The 23351-nt window shown below is 44.1% G+C and overlaps 1 protein-coding gene across 2 annotated transcripts in view; it reads right to left on the bottom strand.

The window, feature by feature from the left end:
• Positions 1-23351, bottom strand: part of ADAMTS3 (ADAM metallopeptidase with thrombospondin type 1 motif 3) — a 167568-nt gene that overhangs the window by 45293 nt on the left and 98924 nt on the right. For both annotated transcript variants that reach the window (XM_060687042.2, XM_087875227.1), the window contains exons 5-8: positions 14524-14714; positions 10172-10255; positions 6489-6645; positions 1591-1696 (exon numbers count right to left, since the gene is read on the bottom strand). In XM_060687042.2, the coding sequence (XP_060543025.2) occupies positions 1591-1696; positions 6489-6645; positions 10172-10255; positions 14524-14714 (538 nt within the window). The remainder of the gene's footprint in view (positions 1-1590; positions 1697-6488; positions 6646-10171; positions 10256-14523; positions 14715-23351) is intronic.

Genomic DNA, 23351 nt, shown 5'->3' with positions numbered 1-23351 from the left:
CCTGCCCCCCCCCCATGCCCAACTGAGCCGTGCGATCATCAGAGGCTTTTTTTCTTTTAAATGCCTCTGATGATCCAAGCTGAGTTGCCTGATCGGCAGTGACTTTTTTAAAAAGCCTCTGCTGATCAGGCAACTCATCTTGGATGGTCAGAGGCATTTAAAAGAAAAAAGACCTCTGCTGATCAGGCAACTCAGCTTGGATCGTCAGAGGCCTTTAAAAGAAAAAAGGCCTCTGCTGATCAGGCAACTCATCTTGGATGGTCAGAGGCATTTAAAAGAAAAAAAGCCTCTGCTGATCAGGCAACTCAGCTTGGATCGTCAGAGGCCTTTAAAAGAAAAAAGGCCTCTGCTGATCAGGCAACTCATCTTGGATGGTCAGAGGCATTTAAAAGAAAAAAAGCCTCTGCCGATCAGGCAACTCAGCTTGGATCGTCAGAGGCCTTTAAAAGAAAAAAGGCCTCTGCTGATCAGGCAACTCATCTTGTATGGTCAGAGGCATTTAAAAGAAAAAAAAGCCTCTGCTGATCAGGCAATTCAGCTTGGATCGTCAGAGGCATTTAAAAGAAAAAAGGCCTCTGCTGATCAGGCAACTCAGCTTGGATCGTCAGAAGCATTTAAAAGAAAAAAAAGCCTCTGCTGATCAGGCAACTCAGCTGGGATCAGCAGAGCCTTTTGAAAGCATTTTTTTACAACCTCTTCGCCAAAGAGGTTATAGAAAAAATGGTTTTAAAAGTTAAAAAAAAAAAAATTGGCCACGCCCACCTAGTCACATTACCCCACCACCAAGCCACGCCCACAGAACTGGTAGTAACAAATTTTAGATTTCACCACTGGGTCACATGACCCCGGGAAAGTGAAGAAATAAGTGCTGGTTGCCAATTTTGATCACGTGACCTGGGGGATACTACAACAATCGTATGAAAAAAGGTCATAAATCACTTTTTTCAGTGCCGTTGTAACTTCAAACGGTCACTTAAACCAATGGTTGTTAAGTCAAGGATTTGCTGTAACACTTTTAAGGCGACATGGCTGGATACTCGCGGTGGGCTTCCCCAGGTGGAAAGTTGGGTTGGGAGCAGGGGTGGGTTCTAATTTTTTTTACTACCGGTTCTGTGGGCGTGACTTATTTTGTGGGTGTGGCTTGGAGGTCATGTGACTAGGTGGGCGTGGCTAGCTGGTCAGAGTCATTTCTGGAAGGTCCTCACACTTACGACCAGTCCTCGCACTTACGACCCGACTCATTTGTTTGCTTTTAACACTGATCAGCTGCAGGACGGCCCTTTGAAGCCCGCGGCAAGAGTTTAAACAGTTTTTTTCCCTCTAGTCATCAGCTGGGACTCAGGAGGCAGCAATAGATTGGGGGGTGGGACCAAATAAAAGGTAAGAATAACGTGGGGGGGTGGGCGGGTGGGAGGGCGGGGGGGGAGAACCGGTTCAGTGATGTCATATCGTCACCGCTACCGGCTTGGCCGAACCGGACCGAACCGGGAGGAACCCACCACTGGGTGGGAGAAGAAAGGTATAATCTACCAGGATTTGATTTAATTTAGGAACTGCCAAGTGTTCGTCCTGTTTTATGTTGAGACTTACACGTGACCCGTTTCGTGGGCGACCACAAAAGCAGAAGAAAACCCATCTTCGTGATTTAGAGTGCAGCTTCTCACCGGATGACACATGCCTGTGACGGGAGCATAGCCTGTGGAGCACATAAAAATAAAATGGAAATGTTTTCAAAGCAAGTAAGTGAAGGATATTGAGTTTCTCGATCGTCCAGGTCATAGTTGTCCCAAAGTTTCTTTTTCAAAAGGCAGCTGGACTTTTCTTGGTTCCCCCCCCCTTGAAAACATTTTGCCTCTCATCCAAGAAGCTTCTTCAAATCTGACTGAATGGTGGAGAATAGAAGGATTTATATTCTTTAATATAATAATTTATTTTAATATAATTTGGTCTTCCATATAATTGTGGTCTTCCGGGTGTGCTTCAAGGTGTTGTTTCTCACCTTTGAAGCACTCCATGGCTTAGGGCCAGGGTATTTACGAGACCACCTTCTGCCACCGATATCCTCCCACCGGCCAATGCGCTCTCACAGAGAGGGCCTCCTCAGGGTGCCGTCGGTCAAGCAATGTCGGCTGGCGGCCCCCAGGGGGAGAGCCTTCTCTGTGGGGGCACCCGCCCTCTGGAACGAGCTACCTCCCGGAATACGGCTGATTCCGGATCTCTGCACTTTCCGTAAGGCCCTGAAGACGTTTTTATTTCAGCAAGCCGGCCTGGCCTGAATAGGTTTTATGGGTTAGTTTTTAATTGTATAGCTTGGGGTTTTAAATTGAGAGGCCGATTAATTTAATTTATTTTTAGTTATCTTAACTTTTACATTGTATGTTATTTTAATTTTCGGCTGTTCACCGCCCTGAGTCCCTTCGGGGAGAAGGGTGGGATATAAATTCAATAAATAAATAAATAAATAAATAAATAAATAAATAAATAAATAAATAAATAAATAAATAAATAAATAAATAAATAAATAAATAAATAAATAAATAAATAAATAAAATAATTTAAGGTCCAACACTCTTCATACTTTACATAAATGACCTTTGCGATCATATTAAAAGCAACTGTGTTCTCTTCGCTGATGATGTTAAACTTTTCAACACCATCGACAATGCATCTACCCTTCAAAAAGACCTCGACTATGAGTCAGATTGGTCTAACAAGTGGCAACTTCAAATCTCAGCCATCAAATGCTCTGTCTTGCACATTGGCAAGAAAAAAAAAATCAAAATATAAAATACAAATTAGATGGACATGACCTTGTAGATGACCCTCACTCTGTCAAGGACCTTGGAGTACTCATCTCTAATGATCTAAGTGCCAGAGCCCACTGTAACAACATTGCCAAAAAGGCATTAAGAGTTGTTAACCTAATCTTGCATAGCTTCTTCTCTGGTAATGTTGTACTACTAACTAGAGTATGTAAAACATTTGCTAGACCAATTCTCGAATACAGCTCATCTGTCTGGAACCCGCACTGCATATCGGACATAAATACAATCGAGAGAGTCCAGAGATATTTTACGAGAAGAGTCCTCCATTCTTCTAACCGCAATAAAATATCTTATGCCACCAGACTCCAAATTTTGGGCTTAGACAACTTAGAACTATGCCGACTTCAGTCTGACCTAAGCATAGTTGAGAACTTAGGGTGGTTGAGGGCAATTCTGGTCACCACGTAATAAAAAAAGAGGTTGAGACTTTGGAAAATGTGCAAAGAAGAGCAACTAAAATGATTAAAGGCCTGGAGACTAAAACATATGAAGAACGGTTGCAGGAATTGCCAGTCTTGAGAAAAGAAGGACTAGGAATGGCATGATAGCAGTATTTCAGTATTTGAGGGGCTGCCACAAAGAAGAGGGAGTCAAGCTATTCTCCAAAGCATTTGAAGGCTGGACAAGAAGCAATGGGTGGAAACTAATCAAGGAGAGAAGCAATCTAGAACTTAAGGAAAAATTTCCTGACGGTTAGAACAATTAATCAGTGGAACAACTTGCCTCCAGAAGTTGTGAATGCTCCAACACTGGAAGTTTTTAAGAAGAGGCTGGATAACCATTTGTCTGAAATGGTGTAGGGTTTCCTGCCTAAGCAGGGGGTTGGACTAGAAGATCTCCACGGTCCTTTGCAGCTCTAATGTGATTGATTTGTTGATTGAGGGGTGCTACCTCTAGTGCAGGGCTGTAAATCTCCTGGCCTATGGGCCGGATGCATCATGCGGTGGCCATGCCCACGCCCGGTTTAGCGAAAGGGAAAAAAGTCCCAATAAGTCATGTGATGATGTCGTTGACGACGTGAGTTTGACACCCTTGTTCTAGTGAGAATCAGTTTGGTGCAATATTTAAGACGCCAGGTTAGAAGCTGGGAGTTCTAATCCTGCGTTAGGCCCGAAGTCAAGTGGAATGACCTTAGCCCAGCCATTCTCTCTCAGCCCTAGGAAGAAAGCAATGGCAAACCACTTAAGAGCCGAGGTGGTGCAGTGGTTAGAGTGCAGTACTGCAGCTACTTCAGCTGACTGCTAGTTCAGCAGATCAGCGGATCAAATCTCACCGGCTCAAGGTTGACTCAGCCTTCCATCCTTCCTTAAATAGCAATATGCTATTTAGTATACTGTCTTTGGTGTAAGCTGCCCAGAGTCCTCGGAGAGTGGGCGGCATAGAAATATGAATAATAGTAATAATAATAATAATAATAATAATAATAATAATAATAATAATAATAATAATAATAACAATAACAACAACAACAACAACAACAACAACAACAACAACTTCCCACAGAAAGCTGAAAACTTCAATGACTTGTTTAGGCCGTTGTCAGGAGTCAGCACTGACTCAAAGCACAAAATACCCCCTCAAAACATCTTTAACAAAGCATCACGAAGCAGTTGTGTTCGTGGAAAACTGGGCAGTTTAGAATGTCCTCCTCTCGTCTCGTCTCTTTGGGTTTACAAGCTCTGAGCTGAGAGGAGTTTATTTTGGCACAGAATAAATTATCTGGGCGGTCTACTAAAGCGCCCTCAAAGCCCACTTGATCAAAACCGCTTAAGGTTGCGGCAAGGTGGAGTTCTTTGAAGCTGTTCTTATCATCGGAGGTCATTCCACAAGCTTTCGTGGGAATCCTGTTTCATTTCACTCTTGTAACAACTGAAGAGTTCTTCCCAGCTTTTAAAAACTGAATTTCCTCAAAGAATATCTCAGGTCAGGAATTCCATGTTTACTTGGGCTCACTGCTGTGAAAAGTAAGGATGGTCTTATGTTAAACTGGACTCCTTGTGACCTGATGGACATGGGCACAATATGGTAGCAGTATGGAAGTGGTTTTTTTACATGCCCTCCTGGTATGTTTTCTTTGGCTGGCCAGTGTTTGAACGGTCACTAAGTCATTCATTCATTCATTCATTCATTCATTCATTCAATCAATCAATCAATCAATCAATCAATCAATCAATCAATCAATCAGAATACAATAGTGGCCAAAATTGTGGAAACCTTTTGGGAAAAGTGTATTTTCTAAAACTAGCTAATAACACCACTTTTTGGGGGGAGTAGTACCATAAAATTAGATATCAATGGAAAGATAATTTAATCCAGAATGTAATACAATAACTTTTAGGAAGGATTTGCTATTAGAATAGCAGTTACAGTATAAAGAAGAGAAGTGAAACATGTAGAAAAAACGAGATATACAAAAACGATCACCATAGAAAAAAACAAGATAGACAAAAATGATCCCCATGTCAGTTAATACTTAGTTGGGTAACGTTTAGCATGAATTAGGGCCTTACAATGTCTTCCCATGGAATGAACCAAATCTTTCAGTTCTGCAGCTGTTATAATGTGAAACCAAGATGGAAGGATGGCTTCCATTAATTGGGTTTTATTGCTTCTGACTAACAAGTTTCTTTAGTCGGCTCCATAGATTTTCAGTTGAGTTAAGGTCTGGACTATTCCCAGGCCATTCCAGCAGTGAAATATGATTATCTTGAAACTCAAAAAAAAAGTGGTGTTATTAGCCATCAAGCCTCAAAAATATACTTTCCCCAAAAGGTTTCCACAATTTTGGCCACTACTGTAGAACCCAAGGGACCCTGGAGATCTTCCAGTCCAGCCCTTGCTCAAGCAGGAGACCTTATATGATTTCAGACAAGTGACTGTCCAGTCTCTTCTTAAAAACCTTCAGTGATGGAGCACTTCTGGAGGCAAGCTGTTCCACTGTTTAATTGTCCTTACTGGTAGGAAGTTTCTCCTCAGTTCCAGGTTGCTTCTCTCCTTGATTAGTTTCCATCCCTTGTTTCTTGTCCTGCCTACAGGTTCTTTGGTAAATAAATTGACCCCCCTCCGGTTTGTGGCAGCCCCTCAAATATTGGAAGAATGCTATGAACTGTTATGCTATAATACTACTATGAAATGAACTATTGCAAGTGAAGGACTACTTGTAGCCCAAACAGGAGATGACCAAGGCATGAGTGACCAAACAGAGAGAACCTCTATCAGCGAATACAGGTAGACCTCAAGTAACAACAGTGTCAGCTTTGGAAGCCATATTAACGCCGGACACTTCCACCTTGCCACCTTCTGTGTATGGGAAATTAGGAGTGGGGATTTAGTAGCGGGGGATGTAGTTAGACAAAATAGCATTCTTCTTTTCGGTCAAGGTCAAGGCAGTCTTGCATCTGGAGAAGGAGTGGTTGAAGTGGAGATGGGACAGATGGTGAATGGACCATGTGATGGACGGATGGGTGCAGGGGTTGGACCGAACCGGTAGCATTTAAACTCCTGAGACAAAGGAAATGTGTATAACTTAGGGCAAAAGCTGCAAGGTGCAGAGCGTCAGGAAGGAGAAGTCACCTGGATTTTCCAAAGATTGAGCCAGCTCTTCATCGTGAAGAGCTGAAGTGGGTTTTGAAGGAGTTGTGAGTGTGTACTTGTACGCTTTACCTTGCATTCCGGCTGGTCCAAAGTCTTGCCTGGTGAGAAAGATTGCGTGATCGTGATGTTCTGAATGACTGGGGTCTGTTTTTTGTTGCTGGTATGCCCAGCGACACACGTTCTCCAGGCTTCTGGATGGGTTTCCTCGTTCGATGAGGCTGACGGACTAGGAAAAAAAAATAACAACATGCAAACAGGTTACAAAGCAGTCTATTGTTTCCATCGTAGCTGGTTAGCTTAGCATTTTCCTTCTTCCCTTCCCTTCCCACCTCCTGGATACATAAATGGATGATTGATACGTGGATGGATAGAGAGAGAGAGATGATGATAGATAGATAGATAGATAGATAGATAGATAGATAGATAGATAGATAGATAGATAGATGATAGACAGACAGATAGATGGTTCGTTGGTAGGAAGGTAGGTGGATGGATGGATGAATGGGATAGATGGATGGATGGATGGATAGATAGATAGATAGATAGATAGATAGATAGATAGATAGATAGATAGATAGATAATAGACAGACAGACAGATGGATGGATGGATGGAAGGTAGATGGATGGATGGATGGATGGATGGTAGGTAGGTAGGTAGATAGATAGATAGATAGAATTTAGGTAGGTAGGTAGGTAGGTAGGTAGGTAGGTAGGTAGGTAGGTAGGTAGATAGATAGATAGATAGATAGATAGATAGATAGATAGATAGATAGATAGATAGATAGATAGATAGATCCTAGTTTAACTATTTTTTTTTTTAAATACTTTATTGAATTTTCCAATTTTTAAAAAGACAATGTACAATCACAATCTTGATCCGAGGTGCAATGTTTACACATTTCATAGATCAAACATTAAATGAATTCCATCCATAGCTATACAATATGCAGTTCTATACAATTCTCTACATTTCTATACAATTAAGTCCATTTCGGGTGTCTAACAAATCGTAGCCTATTATCATATTTTTATCCTATTCTTTAACCAGTTATACCAAATTCCCCATACTTCGTAGTACTTAAAATTCTCTTCATTTTTTAGCTCGCTCGTCAATTTGGCCATCTCTGCGCACTCTAGAATTTTATTTATTAATGTTTCTTCAGAGGGGGTAGAGTTGGATTTCCAGAGTTTCGCAAAGGCTAATCTAGCCGCAGTAATAATTTGAATTGCCAGTTGGGTTTTATTGTTGTCGAGGCCATCTTCAATCATACCTAAGAGGAAGGATTCCGGGGCCAGGGCTATCTCTTGTCCCATTATTTCCGAGAGCCAGAGTCGAATCTTTAACCAAAACTTTTTGGTCTCAGGGCAAGTCCACCACAGATGGTAAAAGGTGCCGACCGTCTTTCCACATTTCCAACATAAAGCAGAGGAATTTGGAAATATTTTGGCCAGCCTGTCCGGGGCTAGGTACCACCTATGCAGCATTTTGTAGTGATTTTCCCTGAATGTTACCGATTTCGTTATTTTGAGATTTCTGTTCCAAGCTATCTCCCAGTCATTGAAATTAAGGCCATATCCTAAATTTTTCTCCCAAATGCTTAGCTGATTTTTATCAGCTCATCAATCAGATCCTAGTTTAACTATTGTCCTCCTGAAGAACTGATGGAAGTGCAAAGATGGAAGTGCAATATAAGATAAAGAAATCTCAATAATTTTTTTTTTCAACCAGCAAGCAGAGGCCTTCATAATAATGTAGTACCCACAGGCACCATGTCTTAAAAGAACCAAATTTATGGCTAAGAACAACTTCATCCAAATCCCATTTTCCGCAACATTCCAGAATCTAATTGGATTCTTATCTCATACTTCATACTCGTACATTGATTTGTGTGAACTGCCCCCTAAAAAAAGATGGCCGCTGTCCAGGCCTGCCTCAGGATTTATTTTTACGGAATCTCTCTATTTTGTAACCACAGATTTATATTTGGAAGGACATATTTTCTGCTTCAAACTCCCCATTTTTTTAAAAAAATAAATAAATAAATTCCAAGTGCCTTAGATTTGCTTGTTAAAGCTACATATTGCAAACTTTGCAGGAACCATGATCTCAACTGTTTATATATTCTTTCGGAAAATAACGAACTTGGGGTCCTTCAACTGGAACAAAACATCTCATGAGGAAGAGCAGATATTCAACTGAGGAGACCAAACAAGCACATTTTGCCGGGATTCCAGATTTATTCCGTTTCTAAAATGACTCCGAGGACACCGACCGCTAAATTAATACCCACTAGCACACTGTCTGGGAAACGCACAACATGCTGTGTGTATATATACACGAGAGTTGTGTGTGCCAATACAAAAGTACAGAGTAAATATTTATTAGCTTTGGTGGAAGTCGAACCCAACCGCCTGATGTTCTTCTGCTAAATAATGTAGCGATGTTCTAAATGAATAATTAACAATAAAGGCCGCATAACGATATGCGTATTTATTTCTCTATCCGATGTTAGCATCCAGGATTTGGATCTTTGTTTCGGTTTGGTTTACCGCAAGGTAAACAAGAGGCAGTGTATACCCTGTGTTTTCCCAAAAATAAGACCCTGTCTTATTCTTTTTTTTGAACCCCGAAATAAGCACTTGGCCTTATTTTCGGGGAGGTCTTATTATTTGGGGGCGCGCGGAGGAAATCAGAAGAAATGGCGGGGGATCGGCTGCGCATGTGTTTAAATATTTTTGGGGAGGGCTTATTTTCAGGAGGGCTTATTTTAGGGCAGTGATGGCTAACCTTTTTGCCATCGTGTGCCAGGAAAGGGCGGGGATGGGGTGTGTGTGTGTCACGCGCACACGTGCCCACACACATAATTCTATGCGACCCACCCACCCCCCGCTCACGGCATGCAATGGCCTGGTAGGCCCGTTTTTCTTTCTCACCTGGCTCCAGGACCTCTCTAGGCATCTGGGGAGGGTGAAAACAGCCTTCCCCACCCCTCCGGAGGCACTCCGGAGGCCAAAAATGGCCTGTTTGACAACTTCCAGTCCCATCGGGAGCTGAGCTTGCGTGCCCACTGATATGGTTACGTGTGCCACCTGTGGCACGCGTGCCATAGGTTCGCCTTCACGGTTTTAGGGCATGCACTCAAAAGCCCGATTGGACTTATTATCAGGGGATGTCTTATTTTCAGGGAAACAGGGTATATGCTGCTGCCCTCTGGAATGATTTGCCCCCGGAGATACGAAGGATATCGGATCTCCGGGTCTTTCGCCATGCCCTAAAAACTTTTCTTTTCCATCAAGCAGGGCTGGCGTGAAACCCCCCCCCCCTATTTTTAGCCTTTTAAATTGTCAATGGGTTTTAGTTTGAATGTTTTAAATTTTGGGCCAAAGTCATATAATTCTTTTAAAAATTTTAAATTTTGTATTGGTATGTGTTTTAGTTCTGGCTGTGCACCGCCCTGAGTCCACTAGGAGAAGGGCGGGATACAATTTGAATAAAATAAATAAAATAAAATAAATAAATATATGATGATCTGGGGAGATATTTTCTCAGAGAGGGGCTTATTTTTATTTTTTGAGAAAAAGAACACCAAACAGCACAGCTGAAAATGATTCACTCGGCTTGCAAATTCTCACAGTGCGTTTTTTTTTAAAAAAAACAAGGTCATACTAAACATCTTCCTACATATTCTATTGAGTCGCTATGACTGTTTCCATGCAGGAGACAGGTGAACCTTCCACCTGGTTTACTTACCTTGGCATAACCTAACATCATCATTCGAACAAGTACAACGTTTATGTGGATGCCAAGGGATTCATCGTGATAAATTTCATTCACCTGAATGGAAGAAAGAGAAAAGGAAACAACAACAAGAATTTTTTTTTTTTTATTAATGAGATAGTCAAGAAAAACATGGATTGAAGACTCCACATTGATTGATTGATTGATTGATTGATTGATTGATTCATTCATTCATTCATTCAATTTCTCTAACAGCCCATCTCAATCAATGACCGGAGGTGGCTTACAATTGCAAAATTATAAAAATTATTTTAAAAAGTTAGAATGATTAAAAAAAGTGTCTTAACAATGATAAAAAAAAAACATTTTAAAAGAATAAAAACATCCAGAATAAATATACACAGCAACAGAGATAGTTACTGTATTTTTCGGACTATAAAACGTACCTATCTTTTTTGGTGAGGAAAAGAAGAAAAAGAAATCTCCCTCTGCCTCTGCGCAATTTTGCCTCGTTGCAGCAAACAGCAAATAGCCTGCTTTACTCTCATTTTCGTTTTCAGCATAGCTTGATTGACAAGGAAAAAAAAAAATCTGCTCCAGCAAATTACCTCCTTTCAGCAAGCAGTAGAAGCCCGCGCAAAACAGCTGAGAGTTGGGAGGTGGATCCAATCAACTTGTGCTAATTAGGCTGTGCTGAAGCTGAAATGGGCTGTTTCTTCTTGCTGCTTGCTGCAAGGAGGTAAATTGCTGGGAGGCAGAGGCCAAAGGGCGGGGGCCAGTGGGTGGGCGAGGCTACATTCGGTGTATAAGACGCACCTAAATTTTCACTCCCTTTTGGGGGGGGGAAAGGTGCGTCTTATACCCCGAAAAATACAGTAATCAGTTAACAGTAAAGCCAAGAAATGGGACCTTTAACGCATTCAGCACCAGGGGTGCGTTTCACTTACCTTCTGCACATGCGCAGGTTGTATTTGATGACATCCGGGCGAGTGGGCGGAGCCTTCCACTGCTGCTGCTACCGGTTTGCCCGAACTGGTAGGAAGCCACTGCTGTTTAGCACCCCTGGGCTACGGATCATAGCCAAATTTGTAAACCCTTTTAAAAGGCCAACTGGCTTGGAGCCATTCTAATCTATGAGGGAAAGATCTCCCATGGGGCCGCTGCAGAAAAGGCCCCGTCTACAAGTCCCCATAGTTGACACACTTTGACTGACAGGATCTACAGCAATGCCCAGTCTGTTAGATAGAATTGGACGGGTAGAAATTCTTAGAAGAAAACAATCCCTCGCGTAATTTGCAGTCTGCGTCAGATATAAGGTACAAGTTAGGAATCCTTGCTTAGATGTTTGTTTGTTTGTTTTTCTAAATGGGTAAATGATCCAGGGCTTATGTAGGTCTCAGGACCTCACTAATTGGCCAGGGTTTACTTCCCTCTTTCTAGGTTACAACCAGTTGTTCCAGTTATTTACCAGAAACTTCTAAAGCACTTTAGTAACTGGAGAGACCAACTTTCTTTCGGTCAGGACCAACATTGGAGGCCACCAGTAGATGGGGCTGGAACAAGCAGGGATCCTCAGCAAAGCCAAAATGGATGGGAGTCTCATTATTTGTCTTTTCAACTTTCTTTCTCTTTCTTTCTTTCTTTCTTTCTTTCTTTCTTTCTTTCTTTCTTTCTTTCTTTCTTTCTTTCTTTCTTTCTTTCTTTTTTTTCTTTCTTCCTCCCCTCCCCCCTCCTCTCTTCTTTCCTCCCCCCTGCCTTTTTTCCTTCTGTCCTCCCTTCCTCCCTCCTTCACTCCCTCCTTTCTTTCTTCTTTCCTCCCTCCCTCTCTCCATTCCTTCTTTCCTTCTGTCCTCCCTCCCTTCTTTCTTTCCTTGCTTCCTCCTTCCCTCCCTCTTTCTCTCTCTCCCTCTTCCTTTCTTTCCTCCCTCCCTCCCTTCCTTCTTCCTTCCTTCCCCCCTCTTCCCTTCCCCCTTCTTTCCTCCATCCCTCCCTTCCTTCTTTCCTTCTGTCCTCCTTTCTTTCTTTCTTTCTTTCTTTCTTTCTTTCTTTCTTTCTTTCTTTCCTTCTGTCCCCCCTCCCTTCTTTCTTTCCTTGCTTCCTCCCACCCACCCTCCCTCTTTTTCTTTTTCTTTCTCTCTCTCTCTCTCTTTCGCTCCCCTCCCACCCTCTTTCTTTCTTTCTTTCTTTCTTTCTTTCTTTCTTTCTTTCTTTCTTTCTTTTTCTTTCTTCCTCCCCTCCCCCCTCCTCTCTTCTTTCCTCCCCCCCTGCCTTTTTTCCTTCTGTCCTCCCTTCCTCCCTCCTTCACTCCCTCCCTCCTTTCTTCTTTCCTCCCTCCCTCTCTCCATTCCTTCTTTCTTTCTGTCCTCCCTCCCTTCTTTCTTTCCTTGCTTCCTCCTTCCCTCCCTCTTTCTCTCTCTCCCTCTTCCTTTCTTTCCTCCCTCCCTCCCTTCCTTCTTCCTTCCTTCCCCCCTCTTCCCTTCCCCCTTCTTTCCTCCATCCCTCCCTTCCTTCTTTCCTTCTGTCCTCCCTTCTTTCTTTCTTTCTTTCTTTCTTTCTTTCTTTCTTTCTTTCTTTCTTTCTTTCTTTCTTTCTTTCTTTCTTTCTTTCCTTCCTTCCTTCCTTCCTTCTGTCCTCCCTCCCTTCTTTCTTTCCTTGCTTCCTCCCACCCACCCTCCCTCTTTTTCTTTCTCTCTCTCTCTCTCTCTCTCTCTTTCGCTCCCCTCCCACCCTCTTCCTTCCTTCCTTCCTTCCTTCCTTCCTTCCTTCCTTCCTTCCTTCCTTCCTTCCTTCCTTCCTTTCTGTCATATGTTACCCATTTCATGCCACTCTGGGCAGCTTACAATATGACAAAAGCCAAAATACAAACTATTCAAAATTCAAAATTCTTTCTCTGAAACTCTCTTGTTGTTTTCCTTTGCTTTGTTTGGAAAGCATCTCTCCATTCCCTAAAATTATGCTTTCACAGCAACCGCAACTTTTTAATTTGTGGTCTTTCTTTAAAGGCGACTTTTGCTGCTGAAACGCTGCTCTGTTGCTTAAAACGCAGCGTGGCTCTGACGCTGGAAAATTGAATTACTCTGGAAAGCAACACCCATTTTTGCATTTATTTGGTGCTAACAGCTCCGAGAGCAGGTCTTCTGACCCCCAAAAACATTCATTCTGGAACAAAGAGATCAAAGCTTTTCAAATGCCAATATTCTAAAGGTCAGCACTAGGATTTTTCCTCTTTAGAGGAGAAATTAGATAAAAATTAGACTTGTGCATTTCTTTGGATTTCCAGGCGTACAAGAGTACGAATGTTAGTTCTGTCTTCCTTAAAGCACTGCTACAACTTTTTCTGGGAAGTCCTATGAGCTATTTTTGGGTATAAAATGTAAAGGTAAAGGTAAAGTTTCCCCTTGTGCATATGTGCAAGTCGTTCCCGACTCTAGGGGGCGGTGCTCATCTCCATTTCAAAGCCGAAGAGCCAGCGCTGTCCAGAGACGTCTCCGTGGTCATGTGGCTGGCATGACTCAACGCCAAAGGAGCACGGAACGTTGTTACCTTCCCACCAAAGGTGGTCCCTGTTTTTCTACTTCCATTTTTGACGTGCTTTCGAACTGCTAGGTTGGCAGAAGCTGGGACAAGTCACGGGAGTTCACCGCACGGTGAATTATGGGGAATTATGGCCCCTTTATGACCTGTGGACTTCAACTCCCAGAATTCCTGAGCCAGCCACAAATCACAAAAGGGGCCATAGTTACCCACCCCTGTTCTAGATGTTCTACTTTCCAGTCTTACCTGTAAGCCTTAGCATTTCCTGGCAAATCGGCCACCCAAAAAGTAAGTCGGTTCAACCCCCTGTAGCAGTGGTGGGTTTCAAAATTTTTTACTACCGGTTCTGTGGGTGTGGCTTGGTGGGCGTGACAGGAGAAGGATACTGCAAAATCCCCATTTCCTCCCGATCAGCTGGGACTTGGGAGGCAGAAAATAGAAATGGGGGCGGGGCCAGTCAGAATTTTTACTACCGGTTCTCCGAACTACTCAAAATTTCCGCTACCGGTTCTCCAGAACTGGTCAGAACCTGCTGAAACCCACCTCTGCCCTGTAGCTTTTTCAAGATTATCCATGATCACTTTGAGACTGCAGTAGTGGTGAAATTCAGCCGGTTATATCCGGTTCGGGCTAACCGGTAGCCCCAGCAGTGAGAGGCTCCTCCCACCCACCCAGACATCATCACATCCCATTTTTGACCCTCTGCGTGGAGGAGGCAGGCACGCTTAAATTTGCGAATTGTTAGCGAAAGTAAGTGAATTTCACCCCTGGACTGAAGTGACCGAGATCTTTATTTCTCCCAAATCAAGACAAGAAAAGTTTGCACTCACAATATTCATCAGCGTGAGAAGATAGTTCTGCACATGTTCTTTGCCATGGAATCGGACCACAGAATCATCTACTCCAAGGAGAACCTCAATGTTGTAGTCATTTTCTCCGGCGTGTCTGCGCCGCCTCAGCGTTTCGTTCAGTTCCTGCTGTATTCTTGCATAAGTCGGCTCCAGACTGAGTAGATCAGATTCTGAGTGAAGCAAAGAAACAAATCCAAGGATTAGAAGCTAATTACCATTATCCATAGCTGGACCGTGGTTCTCCACAGAGAATATCCCACGTATGTAACAGAGATTTTGTCAGCTCAGAAAGGAAACACCGTACATCTGGGATTACATCTGGAATCTTAGATCGTGAGGCTCAGCGTCAAGAGAATGATTAGCAACATAAACTCAGTCAGAGATTAGTCCAGAAAAAAGTTTGATCTTTATCCAGGATGACTGATTCTGTACTGTTATTCCTTTTTTTTGCTGCTTATCTGGAGACCGTGAAGATTCAAGAGGGCCTCAGATGACGTCTAAACGCTTCCTCAATTGAGGGTCTTCAGAATGTAGGCCCAGTGGTGTTCTCAGCACTTCTAGAGTCTACCCTGTTTCCCCGAAAATAAGACATCCCCTGATAATAAGCCCAATCGGGCTTTTAAGCACATGTGCTAAAATAAGCCTTCCCCAAAAATAAGCCCTCCCTGAAAATATTTAAACACAGAGCTGGAAATCAGGTAAGACGGCAAGAGGAGCCCCATCTTGCTCCATGTACCCCAAAATAATAAGACTTCCCTGAAAATGAGGCCAAGTGCCTATTTCAGGGTTCAAAAAAAATATAAAACAAGGTCTTATTTTCGGGGAAACATGGCAGACATTATTTATTGACTAGATTTTTATCCCATTTTTATTATTTTATAAGTAACTCAAGGCAACGAACATACATTATACTATTTTCTCCTCCAATTTTCCCCACGACAATAGTGGGTTGGACTGAGAGAGAGTGACTGGCCCAAAGTCATACAGTTGGCTTTGGTTCGTAAGGAGGACTAGAACTCAGAGTCTCTTGCTGATTGGCCCAAAGTCACCTCGCTGGTTTTCAGTTCCTAAGGTGGGACTAGAACTCACTGTCTCCTGGTGATCGGTTCAAAGACACCCAGCCAACTTTCATGCCTAAGGCACGATTCGAACTTACCGTCTTCTAGTGATTGGCCCAAAGTCACCCAACCAGCTTTCATGCCTAAAATAGGACTAGAATTCACAGTTTCCTGATTTCTAAGCCAGCACCTTAACCACTACACCAAACTGGCTATCCATCGAGATATCCATTTGTACGGAGGAGTAGAACTCAGAGTCTCCTGCTGATTGGCCCAAAGTCACCTTGCTGGCTTTTTTTCTGTCCCCATACCACACACGCACCCCCACAGATGGCCCGGAGTTAATAAGCCACATGACAAAACTCTTGGAAGATAAAGCTGGCAGCAACCCAGTGGCTAGCTGCCAATTCAGACTTTACTCACACAAAACAAAGATTAGACTGCAAGCATTCCGATAAAACAGGCAGAGTTTCAACAATACAAGGATTAATCCAAATGCAGTCCGATAAAGCAGGCAAAGTCCAGTAACGCAGAGATCATGGATTATTTCCAGTTTTTGCTCATCACAAACTGAACCGGCCACCACACTCACATTTATACCCTGTGGGGTGTGGTCCAGTGACTCAGCTAATCTCTGGCACACCTTCCCCTCTGCTGCGCATGCTTCTCCCTGCGCCTCTGCCGAGGGTCCAGCCAGGACTTATCTTCTTCGTCGCTGTCCACCTGTGGCTGCGGGGACGTGCTTGGCTCTGAGCCTATCTTTTGGCCTTCGGTGTCCTCCGGAGGCATTGCCAGAGTGGAGGGTCCTGGAGAGGGAGGCCTTGCCAACTCCTCTCCCTCACTCTCAGAGTTTGCATCTGTCGATAGCCCAGGCTCAGGCAACAGAGCCACAACAGCTTTCAATTCCTAAAGTGGGACTAGAACTCACTGTCCCCTGGTGATTGGTTCAAAGACACCCAGCCAACTTTCATGCCTAAGGCACGACTCAAACTTACCGTCTCCTAGTGATTGGCCCAAAGTCACCCAACCAACTTTCATACGTAAGGTAGGACTAGAATTCACAGTCTCCTGGTTTCTAGGCCAGCACCTTAATCGCTACACCAAACTGGCTATCCACCAAGATATCAATGCAGGAACCGTCAATAAGAGAAGGCCAGTAACACCATGACTAGGAAGCAATTGCATATACTGGCAAAAGATCAATTATTATAACCTTTCATTCTCACTAAATCTAGCAAAAAGAAAATTAGGGAAGTAAACTGAAGTTAATGTGCCAATTAGAAGGACCAGGCAGGGTGAACTTCTGTTTATTTAAATAAAAAGCAGATGAATGGAAGAATAGAGACGCTGAATAATGTTTGAAGAACGCCAAATATTATGGATGCAACAAACTGATGTAAATGAAAGTTGACTGCCAAGCAGAGGTGGCATTCAGCCGGTTCAGACCAGTTCAGGTGAACTGGTAGTAGCGACCTGCGGGTACCGGCACAATGCCGTCCTATTTAGCCACGTTTTCAAGCTGTGCGCATACGTTGAAGCCGTGCGTGCGAGCAAAGTGCATGCGTGAAAGGCCGTGCACATGCATGGAGGTGGTGGGTATGCTCACATTTTCGGTGCTGGGCGAACCAGTAGGTAAATTATATGAATCCCACCCAGTGGTGAAATGTAAAATTTGTTACTACCGGTTCTGTGGGCGTGGCTTGGTGGGGGCGGATAATATGACTGAGTGGGCGTGGCCAACTTTTTTTTAATTTTTATTGTTAAAACCATTTTTTCTATAACTTCTTTGGCCGAAGAGGTTGTAAAAAGATGCTTTAAAAAGCCTCTGACGATCCCAGCTGACTTGCCTGATCAGCAGAGGCTTTTTTTCTTTTAAAAACATTTTTTTCTACAACCTCTTCGTCAAAAGAGGTTGTAGAAAAAATGCTTTTAAAAGCCTCTGACGATTCCAGCTCAGCCGCGCGATCATCAGAGGCTTTTTTTTTTTACTTTTAAAAGCATTTTTTTCGGCCGAAGAGGTTGTAGAAAAAAATGCTTTTAAAAATGAAAAAAATAGCCTCTGATGATTGCGCAGCTCAGCTGGGCATGGGAGTGGGGTAGGGATTTTTGCTACCGGTTCTCCAAACCACCTGCGCCATCACTACCGGATCGGGCGATCCAGTCCGAACCGGGAGCATTTCACCCCTGATCCCACCCCTGCTCCCAAGCATCGAAAATGCGATCGTGTGCCATGGAGTAGGTGGCTAACTTCAAAATCAGATCATAAATAGCTTTGGGGAGGTCCGTCGTAACTTTAAATGGTCACTAAGCCTTATTTCAATTGAAATAAAACTTAGAAACAAGAAGTTTAATATATGAAATTGTAGTAGTTGGAACATTTGGGTTAAGATAGATACTTAATCTCAGAATCCTCAGGCGCAACAAGCCCCAACGCTTCCACCCACCCCGCACCGAAGCGCCTTCGTGCATTCCCCCCCCACGTGTAAATGTGCGCGTGTCCCGGCCGAAACTAGGAAGCGTGGCGGAGGAGCGGAGCGGTGGTGGGGCGCCCCTCGGTGCTGGCGCAGCCCCATGCAATCCCACGCCCGTGTTGCCGCGCAGGCGATCGGAGTCAGGTGAGTTGTCGAGCGGTTCGGCACCAAGCGGGACGCTAGGGCTCGACACTTAATTGGATTCTACTAATATGTTGAATTGTATTATTTGGAATAGTTGATAAAAGACTCATTTGTGACTAGAATAAGAGAATTTAAGGAAATAATTGGGGATTGTACCATGTTGTGTGAATTTAAACTTAGGGGTTCAAATTTTAGGGAAGGAAAAGAAAAATTGAATTATATCAGGATGAGAAGTTAAGATGAAGGGTAATATTGGTTTCTTAAAATTAGAGAGAATAAATGCTATGATAAAAATTGAACCTATAAAATTGTGTTAAAGATGAACAAAAATCTGTATAAATTTAAAACCGCGCCAATATTCTATTTAGAAAAGATGTATTGTATGTTTGTGCGTTTAAAAAATAAAAAAAACTTTACAAAAAAAATAAATAGTCACCCAGTTCCTGCAACCGTTCTTCATATGTTTTAGCCTCCAGTCTCCTAATCATCTTCATTGCTCTTCTCTACACTCTTTCTAGAGTCTCCACCATTTTTTTTTTTTTTACATCGTGGCAACCAAAACTGAATGCAGTAATGCAATATCTACAGGCTTCCCTTGATTTTATCCTTCAAAGTCTTGCAGTTGCCATCAGTTGAGCTTAACAAAGTCGAGTGTTGATTTGCACACCAATTAAAAAGAAAAAAGAAAAGAAAACGCACCAACTGTTGGAGATCAGCTATGATTATCGCCCGTTTTCTTCCCAGCCTGGCACATTAGCCAGATCACAGAGTGCACAAAATCCAAAGCGTGCACCGGTATGCTTGCTCAAAAGCTTAATGACCGAATGAAAAGGAGTTCAACCATGGCTGCTGCCGTGAAGTCCCTTTGCGTGCTTTTCAAACTGAATTGCCTTTGGCTACGTGGAATCTTTCTAGCTCAGAGGCAGGCTGAAAACTGCTGAAGTTGGACTTGACTTTTAGAAATCCCACCTGGGAATGTGCTGTTGCACTGTTTTAGATGTACCGTATTTATTTATTTATTTATTTATTTATTTATTTATTTATTTATTTATTTATTTATTATCAAATTTATAGACCGCCCTTCTCCCAAAGGACTCAGGGCGGTGTACAGCCAAAGTAAAAAAAAAAAACATATTAATTATTTATTTATTTATTTATTTATTTATTTATTTATTTATTTATTTTATTAAATTTCTATACCACCCTTCTCCCGAAGGACTCAGGGCGGTGAACAGCCATAAGATAAAACACATGAATTCAAAAATTTAAAATAGATTAAAAACGAATTAAATAATTTGGCTAATTTAAAATACCCCCAAATTTAAAGCAGATTAAAATTTATATTTAAGATTTATATTTAAAAGGGGAGAAGATTTAGGCCAGGCCAGCTTGATGAAATAAAAAAGTCTTAAGCGCGCGACGGAAGGTGCGCAGATCCGGGATCCTCCGTATCTCCGGGGGGAGCTCGTTCCAGATCGTAGGTGCCCCCACAGAGAAGGCTCACCCCCTAGGGGCTGCCAGTCGACATTGTTTGGCCGATGGCACCCGGAGGAGCCCCTCTCTATGGGAGCGTACTGGCCGGTGGGAGGCTATTGGTGGTAGCAGACGGTCCCGTAGATAACCAGGTCCTAGATACAAACATTAAAAACAATTTAAAAAGATATATATATATAAATTTGGCCCCAAAGTTAAAAAACATTAACAAAACATATTAAAAACATTTAAAAAGCATTAAGCCAGCCCGGCTTGCTGAAAAAGGAAGGTCTTCAGGGCACGGCGGAAGGCACCAAGGTTTTGAATTCTTCCTATCTCTGGGGGGAGTTGATTCCAGAGGGCAGGTGCCCCCACAGAGAAGGCCCTCCCCCTGGGGGCCACCAGTCTACATTGCTTGGCCGATGGCACCCTGAGGAGGCCCTCTCTGTCGGAGTGCACCGGTCGGTGGGAGGTCGTTGGTGGCAGCAGACGGTCTCGAAAGTATCCAGGTCCTATGCCATGGAGCGCTTTAAAGGTGATAACCAACACCTTGAAGCGCACCCGGAAGACCACTGGGAGCCAGTGCAGCTCACGCAGGAGAGGTGTTATGTGGGAGCGCCATGCAACTCCCGTTACTACCTGTGTGGCCGCATTCTGGACCAGCTGGAGTCTCCGGGTGCTCTTCAAGGCGAGCCCCATGTAGAGAGTGTTGTCATAGTCCAGGCGAGAGGTGACGAGGGCATGAGTGACTGTGCACAAGGAACGAGTTCTGTCTGTCTGACTGACTGTCTGTCTATGGTTTGTGTCACTTTATTCTGCTTTGGTAAGACTGCATTTGGAATACTACATCCAGTTTTGGTCACCACGATGCAAAAAAAGATGTTGAGACTCTAGAAAGAGTGCAGAGAAGAGCAACAACAGGGGGACTGCAGCAGGGGTGGGCTTCAAAAATTTCAACAAGGGGTTCTTTGCCCGGTTGCTGGATGGGTGTGGCCATGGTGGGCATGGCCAGGGGTGTGATAGGCAGCACGCAGCCTCCTGCACCTCCCTGGGAGCAAAAACGGGCCGTGGGGGTGCACGCCACACCTCCTCTGCGCCCCATTTTTTGGCCTAGTAGGCCTTCCTGCAGCCTCCTGGGAAGGAAAACAGGGCACGAGGGGGCGCATCACTCCCTGCACCCTGTTTTGGGCCTAGTAGGCCTCCCTGCAGCCTCCTGGGAGGGAAAACAGGGCACGAGGGGGCGCATCACTCCCTGCACCCTGTTTTTGGCCTAGTAGGCCTCCCTGCAGCCTCCTGGGAGGGAAAACAGGGCACGAGGGGGCGCATCACTCCCCGCACCCTCTTTTGGGCCTAGTAGGCCTCCCTGCTGCCTCCTGGGAGGGAAAACAGGGCACGAGGGGGCGCATCACTCCCCGCACCCTCTTTTGGGCTTAGTAGGCCTCCCTGTAGCCTCCTGAGAGCAAAAATGGGGCGAGTGGGGACTCATGGAAGGGTGGGGAGGGCAGGGTGGGGTGGGGCCAGCCCAGTGGTCGGATTCAAATAATTTAACAACCGGTTCTCTGCCCTAATTATTTCTTCCAATAACCAATACACCAAACTGCTCAGAAAGTTAACAACCGGTTCTCCCGAAGTGGTACGAACTGGCTGAATCCCACCACCGGGCCATCCATCCATTTAACAACCGGTTTTCCCGAACCGGCTGAATCCCCTGTTGAAGGTCCCTTCTAACTCTGTCATTCTATATTCTCAGCTCAATAGCGCCTCAGTCTCTTTCCTTGACATCCTCACATCAAACCCTGAGATTTCTCTGGACCTGCCTCGCAGGTGAGAAACTCAGCATCACAAATTAGCGTCACCATTCGACCTCAGCAATTTTCAGGCTCCAAAAAAATAAATAAATAAATTAAATTAAAATGCAAAGCTGGCATAGCATACGAGTGGGAAATTTAGAGTCTGGCTCCCGTCTCTAAAAATTGCTGCGACCTGCAGAGGTTTTGCTGGGGTGCCACGTCCAGTGAAAACATAGAATCAAGCCCTCAGAATGGCTTACGTATGGGATGAATGAGAGATCCCGAACAGGCCAGATTGAACAATAACAACAACAATACACACACAAAAAAAAATACAGCAGTCTATTCCACATCGGCCTGGTGGGTTTGGCTGCTGTATCCCTCTTTAAATAAGTGGCTTTTGTGGTTAGGAAAAACTGGAGATTCCTCTTTTTTCTCTGCGTACCCAAGCAGGAAATATGTCAGAGAGACGAAACTTTTTCTGTCTTTTTTTCCCCCCTTCTTCATATTCAACTACTTATAGCACGGCAGATTTATGGCGTAAATTACACATGTTCTCAGTTTTCTCCACACTGATTTTCTTTTCTTTTTTAACGGTTTAAAAACCTGTTCTAAAGATAAAAATAGCTTTGCGCTGGGAATGAAAGCATCCAACAGTTAGCCGTTGTAGACCTTGAAGGTGGATTCTTGGAAACGGATATAGCATCGTTTGCAGGAGGAGGGAATACAGTAAAATATTCTCCATAAGAGGGAAGGGAAGCAGTGGTGGGATTCAATTTTTTTTTACTACCGGTTCTGTGGGCGTGGCTTGGTGGGCGTGGCAGGGGAAGGATACTGTAAAATCTCCATTCCCACCCCACTCCGGGGGAAGGATATTGAAAAATCACCATTTCCTCCCGATCAACTAAGGACTCAGGAGGCAGCGAATAGATGGGCCTGGGACCGGTTCGGGGGCATGGCCAGCCAATGTTATTACTGGTTCTCCGAACTACTACAAATTTTTACTACTGGTTCTTGCGAACTGGGAGCAACCCACCGCTGGGTTTGGGGGATCCTGAGGTCATGGGACACATTTTTTAAGGTTTTCTTGGCAGTGGTATAGCAATGGATTGCTTGCCACTATCTTCTTGGATGGTCTGTTGATGGTCTGAGGGGTTTTGGGTACTCTCTGATTTAGGTTGTTTTCTTGCAGACATTTGTATTACCCAAACTAGGTAACATCATCAGTGCTAGGAGAGGGGTTTGCAAGGAGGAGGAGGACAATGACTCTGGGGTACTTGGTGCTCTCTGAGCTTGGTAGTTTCCCTGAAGACATTTAATTACCAAACCAGGTAACATCATCAGTACTAGAAGGAGAGGGGTTTGCCAGGAAGAGGAGGAGGAGGAGGAGGAGGAGGAGGAGGAGGAGGAGGAGGAGGAGGAGGAGGAGGAGGAGGAGGAGGAGGAGGAGGAGGAGGAGGAGGAGAATGACTCTGGGATACTTGGTGCTCTCTGAGCGTGGTAGCTTTCTTGAAGACATTTAATTACCAAACCAGGTAACATCGTCAGTGCTAGAAGGAGAGGGGTTTGCCAGGAAGAAGAAGAGGAGGAGGAGGAGGAGGAGGAGGAGGAGGAGGAGGAAGAGGAGGAGGAGGAGGAGAAAGACTCTGGGATACTTGGTGCTCTCTGAGCTTGTAGCTTTCTTGAAGACATTTAATTACCAAACCAGGTAACATTATCAGTGCTAGAAGGAGAGGGGTTTGCCAGGAAGAGGAGGAGGAGGAGGAGGAGGAGGAGGAGGAGGAGGAGGAGGAGGAGGAGGAGGAGGAGGAGGAGGAGGAGGAGGAGGAGGAGGAGGAGAAGAATGACTCTGGGATACTTGGTGCTCTCTG

Source organism: Pantherophis guttatus, chromosome 8 (assembly GCF_059756535.1).
Source record: "Pantherophis guttatus breed Tessera chromosome 8, ASM5975653v1, whole genome shotgun sequence".
In the NCBI taxonomy this organism is placed as follows: domain Eukaryota; kingdom Metazoa; phylum Chordata; class Lepidosauria; order Squamata; family Colubridae; genus Pantherophis; species Pantherophis guttatus.
This window is presented reverse-complemented; position numbering and strand designations above follow the sequence as displayed.